This window comes from Cebus imitator, unplaced genomic scaffold, assembly GCF_001604975.1.
Source record: "Cebus imitator isolate Cc_AM_T3 unplaced genomic scaffold, Cebus_imitator-1.0 Scaffold388, whole genome shotgun sequence".
NCBI lineage: Eukaryota > Metazoa > Chordata > Mammalia > Primates > Cebidae > Cebus > Cebus imitator.
The window spans coordinates 920,466-926,566 of NW_016107703.1; the positions used below are offsets into that span (position 1 = coordinate 920,466).

Consider the following 6,101-nt stretch of genomic DNA (forward strand, 5'->3'; position numbering starts at 1 on the left):
AAAAAAAAAAAAACAAAACCAAAAACAAACAACAAAAAAGAAACCCTGTATTTCCTTAAAATTAAAAATAAGACTTCAGAAATGAGACAATATTGTCTATAGCCATACCACCCTGAAAGCAAAGCAAGGTTGGACCTGGTTACTACTTGGATGGAAGAAATGAGACAATATTTATCAGTAATCATCATAAAGCTGAATCTAAATTTTTATGCTGATTGAACAAATAATTGCACTAAAAATACATGGCCTTGGGGTTTGTTTTATAATTTAACTTTATGAGGTACTATGTATTATACAGTAATATATTTACATTTATAGGTACACATAGTCGTTGAGATACTACCAATTCATATCTCAAAAAGCTCACTCCTGGATAAACACTTTAGGATTGACATATTCGTGTATTAAAGCAACTTGTTACTGAAATAAAGGCTTTGGAGCTGAGAAAACTGTGCTCCAGCACTCACACTCGTCCTCAGAAAAGGCACACGGGGCACAGGGGGAGGACGGACCCTCCTGAGAGCAGACACGAGGACCTTGAGAAAGCACAACCAAGCCAAGCCTGCTGAATCTACAAGCAGGGAGGACCGTGGGGAGTTCGTGCTGTGTGCATAAAACTAAGGAAGACAGACAAAGCTGCCGTTCTGGGAACACCAGTGAAAGGGAAGCACCACTTGAGGGGGCTTCGGGCAAATCAACAGTCGTGTGGAAGAAAGCCACCTGGAATGAGGACCAAAACACCAGCTTCCCAAGAACTGTAGAGGGATCCGGCTGTGCCACGGATTCCAAGGACAGTAGAACCAACAGCCACTCGAAGAGGCCCGCTGTGACACACCCAACACAAATTGGGAGGTCCTGGAAGCAGGTGACCTGCCTACACGGGGCTATCTTCCAGGAGCAGCAGCAGGGATGGGGCTAAGCTGTAACCCCACCCACCTAGACGCTGACGGTGCCAGTGGAGGGCTGGCACAGGGCCCACCATGACTTCCACCATGAAGCAGGCTGTGATATGGGCCATGGACCTATTCCCTGAGGGTGGCCCTGCAAGGACACCAGAGTTGAAGACCTCGGGGCACAGCAGGGGTGCAGGCAGCACTTTTGAGAATGCTGAACTACAGAGGTCCATGCCGCATGGAGGGGAGGTGGCAAGCCCCTGAGGAGCCCCCTGTCCTCATGCGACCCAGCAGGACACCCAGCAGGAGTGTGTCTGTTGGCCACAAACCTCAGGGCCTTCAAGTGACACTTGGTAGAGGCAGGCCCTGCATCATCCCCATCACGGCTGTCCCTCCACATAACCAAACACACACACAGAAGACAAGTGAACATTTTCCAAATCATCTTACCTGACTGTTTTTTGCTTGGTCTGTTCTAGTTCCTTCTGGATGGCCTAAAAAGTATGAGAAATAACCTACTGAAACACATAAGTTATACTAACTTTTCATAAAACCCATATACTTGATTAACTTAAAACTCCATTGATTTATCTGGAATATCCCCTTTAATTAAAAGTCCAGTCCACCTATGGCTGGCAGGGAGGAATTGTTCATGGTACATTTGAAAGAAACCTTTCAGCAGACATCATGTGTGCGTGACAAGGAGTGCAAATCACACAGGAACTGCCTTGCGGGCTCGAAACATGCAGCTCCTGCAAACCAGCACCCAGGCTGAGTCAGCTCCCTGTCACACCCCCAGAGCGTGTTCTCAACATGGAGGATGGGGGCGCAGCAGATGCACACATGAAGCTGCACCATGGTGGCCTGTGCCATCAGTGCGACCAGAGAGCAGGCCCGTGCTGAGCATCAGCTTTGGCCCCAAGTCTGACTCCACGGAGGTCTCTGCAGCCCAGCCCAGGGAAGGTGGACACAGGAGGAGGCGGCCCACACACCCTCACAGGTGGGTGGGCAGGTCGGTACATTCTTGCCTCTGCCTGCTCCTCTCAGCCCTTCCCTCCCTCCCAGGTAAACCCGCCTGATCTCACAGGGTCCATAATCCAGGAGCAGGTCCCAAGATTCCCAAAAGGGAGTGCTAAATACAACCCTTGGCCTCACGACATTTCCCAAGGTAATTCAATACACACACACGCACATGTGACATGCCAGGCTCTATGTGAAGCACCACAGACACACAAAGCTGAAATCTGAGCCCCACCCCCAACTCTCCAGGGCTAGGGGCAGCACAGAGGGCCAGCCCCTCCCCTGGAGTTACCAGCAATTCATGGTCACGGGCTTCCCACCCAAAGCTAGTGCTGTCTGTCAAAAGACCTTTATCTCTCCTCTAAAGACACTGCAAGGAGGCTGTGTGACAGCAAGGAAGCACCCTGGAGCCAGGAGGAGCTGGATGGGAACCCAGAGGCTGCCTGGAATGTGCAGAGCCACCTCCTGGCGTGTGCAGCCCTGCTCTGTGCTCTTGAGAGACGCAGGTGGCCCAGGAGTCATGCAACTGATTAAACATCAGAGCCCCACAGCCGCAGCCACACGAGAGAGAAAACAAATGTTTCTTCCCATTTTACACAGAACAGAAACAAATACCCTAAAACGAGGAACATGAAATGACTAAGGGGCTTAAAATATTAGCCATAGTTGATTTTCTTTTTATTTTAAAAGAGCATAAGGTCAAGAATAAATACCTCAGATTTTTCTCTCAGTTTTCCCAGAATATCTTCCAAACGTGAGATGCGCACTTCATGTTCTTGGTGAAAAGCCATAACGTCAGTCTTAGGAAAGAAACGGAGTGAACAAATTATGGAGAAAGTTAAGTAACAAAAAGCTGGCAAATTAGGCGAAGGCATTTCCACACGGAATACTGACGATCAGAGACTATGTGGTCGCAATGTGGCGCACAACCTAAAGGAAGAATCTGCTTAACAACAACATCCTGGCCGGGTGCTGTGGCTCATGCCTGTGATCCCAGCACTTTAGGAGGCCGAGGTAGGGAGATCACAAGGTCAGGAGAGAGAGACCATCCTGGCTAACATGCTGAAACCCCATCCCTATTAAAATAGAAAAAATAAGCCAGGCGTGGTGGCACGCGCCTGTAGTCCCAGCTACTCAGTAGGCTGAAGCAGGGGAATTGCTTCAACCTGGGAGGCGGAGGTTGTAGTGAGCCGAGATGGCGCCACTATACTCCAGCCTGGCAACAGAGCAAGCCTCCATCTCAAAAAAAAAAAACAAAAAACAAAAAACAAAAAAACCTTATCTTCATCCCTGACTTTAGAGATCGCTTCCTCCCTTCCTCTCTTGGGTACACTCCAGCCTGGGTCATAGGTCTCCTCTGTGGTCCAGGCTGGAGTGCAGTGAGTGGCACGATCTTGGCTCACTGCAGCCTTCACCTCCTGGGCTCAGGGGTCCTCCCACTTTGGCCTCCCAAGTAGCTGAGACCACAGGCCTGAGCCCAGGGCACTGAAAGACCAAACCCCGTGAGACCCTGAGGCCCTCGCCGTCTCCAACACACCTGCCATCCAGCACCCCTGGGCCACAGTGGGACATGCTGCATCTGTGCTGTCCAGCAAGGCAGCACCAGCCACTCATGGCTACTGAGCACCTGAAATGGGGTCGTGCACATGAGAACCTACATTTAAAAATTCTGTGTGGTGCTAATTAACATAAATGTACATGGCCATATGCAAGTAGTGATGTCCTCCACTAGGCAGTGCAGATGCCAACGTGAGCTTGAGGCTCAGGGGAGCAGGTAACAGACTCTGCCAGCTGCCGGGGGAATGAGCATTTAACGCTGTGCGTGCTGCTTCAGAGGGAAGTCCTGCCCTGCACTCCCAATCAGCGCTGTGATCACACCCACAGACAGGCATGTGTTGGAAGGCAGCTTAAGAATAGGGTCAATCTGTACTAAAATGAGCCCAGGCTGCGTGACAGTTAGTGTTCACTGAACTGTTTTGAACAGGTGTCAACTATTTTCTTTACAAGAGAGGGCATCCTCTGAACCAGAGGTTCCTGGATCCCGACCTGCGGTGGGTGGGAGCATCTCGGGCTGCCTCAGAAGAGAAGCACATCTGGGAACCTATGTGAGATGGTGCGTGTCCATCTCAGTGGCTATACTGTCTGCAGCGACAGAGCACCATGACCTGCCACCAAGAGGGCAATCTGGAGAACAGGACACAAAAGGCCATGTTTCTCCATGACCAGCAGACTTCCCGCTTGGGGTTATCACATGTCTCCTGCCTACCACTTCCACGTAAGCTATGGAAGCCACAGTTTCTGGTCCTCAGCAAACGACAGGAAAGCCACTCTTCCCTCTCGAGCACACTGCTCTCAACAACTAAGAACAAAAAGCGCAGCTCCTTCTCACAATGGCACCTCTCCTGTCCCCTCCGTCTCCCAACAGGAGAGAACACGGCACCCAGAAGCGCACTGGTGTTACTGTGGAGCCCAGTAGCCCAGGGGCACCCACCTCCCTTAGGTGCTGTCCCACAGCATCTCTGACTGATGCTGACAGCCCGGCAGCACCATCGTCCATCTGGTCCACCCGAGCCTGCAGCTTCTGAAGCATGGCAGTTAGCTCTCGGAGATTCTCGCCATGGTGGTGGCACTGTCCAGACAGAGAGGCCACCTGCTGCTCCACGCCCCTCATCCAATGCCACGGAAGAGCCTCACTGTCACCCTAAAATGGCAAAAAGGAAATGAAACCAGGTAGTCAAGTGACCATAAGCACCAAGTCTGTCAAAACCTCAGAACTGTGTCCTACAGCAAGATGCCAACTACAGAGTAGACAAGTACACGAAAGGAGGAATCCACAGAAACCTGGAGTATTGGGGACTCAATCCTTACATGCATGACTGTGGGTGGTTCTCATTATCTTCTCTTATACTTTCTACAGTTTGCATAGTAATGAATACTATTGTTTTTTAAATTAAAACTAACTGAATCATAAGAATACTTTAAATGTGCATTTGAACTATTTTAGAACACTTAAGGAGCTCCAAAGACTCGCTTATCTGTTATTTAAAAATATTTCCTAACACAGGGCACCTGCCTGAAGTGCTCAGCTCACAGTAGTGTGGAAACATCTCCGAAGACCACACATGGGCAGTGCCTGCTTAGAGACCTTGCTACCCTCTCACTTGCAGTATGGAAGCGTCCCCAAAGACCACACATGGGTAGTATCAGCTGAGAGGCCTTTCTACCCTCTTACCTGTAGAGGCTGGTTCAGGTGAGAAGTCGCAGGTTTAAATACGTCCTTGGGGTCATCCACCTGCTGTGTTCTATGCAGGCTTACCCAGTTCCACACAGGCAAGAATGAAAAGAAATCACCCTGGCCCCATAAGAAGAGACCTGCTAAAAGACAAAAACCACCACACATGGGTACATCACACTTCTCAAAACATGGACTTACATGCTCATTTTTCCCGCTAATTTACACATATGTGTACGGCTTGGTCATAGGAGGCAACTAAGCCAGATACAACTTACCTAGTAAAAGGAAGAGCGGGATGAGGAAGACTAAAAACTTGCAAATATTTCGAAGGCACCTGGGAGTAAAAATAAAAATCTTTAGCTTGGAAAAAGTTTCAGTCAGGGTTCACCAATCTGTTTTCCCCCTCTAGATAATTTTGTACAAAATCCACCCCACCAATATTCGAAAAGCAGTTAAGGTTTTATCTATAAGGCTTGTGATGCCTACAGGAGAACTGTGTAGTTCTCCATAAAATGGCGTCCTTGAGGCCTGTGTTTCCAAGCACATGCTTACCAACTCTCTGGCACGGACTGAAAGGTCTGAGCCACCCTGAGTCGCTGCCCCTGTGGATCACTGGCCTACTGAGGGGCCTGACACCCCTGGGAACTGCAGCAGGGCAGGAGCCCGGACCTGGCTCCCCATCCTGCCCCGGCCCTTCCAGCTGCCTCACCTCTGCACACCTGTTTTTCCTAATGATACCTGCCTTTCTTATCTCACAGGTTGGTTTGAAAAACTAAATAAGAATATAAAAACACTATGTGGGGCTAGGCGCGGTGGCTCACGCCTGTAATTCCAGCACTTTGGGAGGCCGAGGGGGGTGGATCACGAGGTCAAGAGATCGAGACCATCCTGGTCAACATGGTGAAACCCCGTCTCTACTAAAACTACAAAAAATTAGCTGGGCGTGGTGGCGC

The 6,101-nt window shown here is 49.8% G+C and overlaps 1 protein-coding gene across 20 annotated transcripts in view; it reads right to left on the reverse strand.

Annotated features, from left to right (window-relative positions):
• The window catches only part of SUN1 (Sad1 and UNC84 domain containing 1), a 59,458-nt gene that overhangs the window by 16,464 nt on the left and 36,893 nt on the right, over positions 1 to 6,101 (reverse strand). For 12 of the 20 annotated variants that reach the window (XM_017508261.2, XM_017508260.2, XM_037731258.1 and 9 more), the window contains 5 exons: positions 5,424 to 5,482; positions 5,146 to 5,288; positions 4,405 to 4,614; positions 2,627 to 2,713; positions 1,344 to 1,387 (listed from right to left, as the gene is read on the reverse strand). In XM_017508261.2, the coding sequence (XP_017363750.1) occupies positions 1,344 to 1,387; positions 2,627 to 2,713; positions 4,405 to 4,614; positions 5,146 to 5,288; positions 5,424 to 5,482 (543 nt within the window). The remainder of the gene's footprint in view (positions 1 to 1,343; positions 1,388 to 2,626; positions 2,714 to 4,404; positions 4,615 to 5,145; positions 5,289 to 5,423; positions 5,483 to 6,101) is intronic. The other 8 variants (XM_017508262.2, XM_037731259.1, XM_017508258.2 and 5 more) reach the window with 1 other exon arrangement.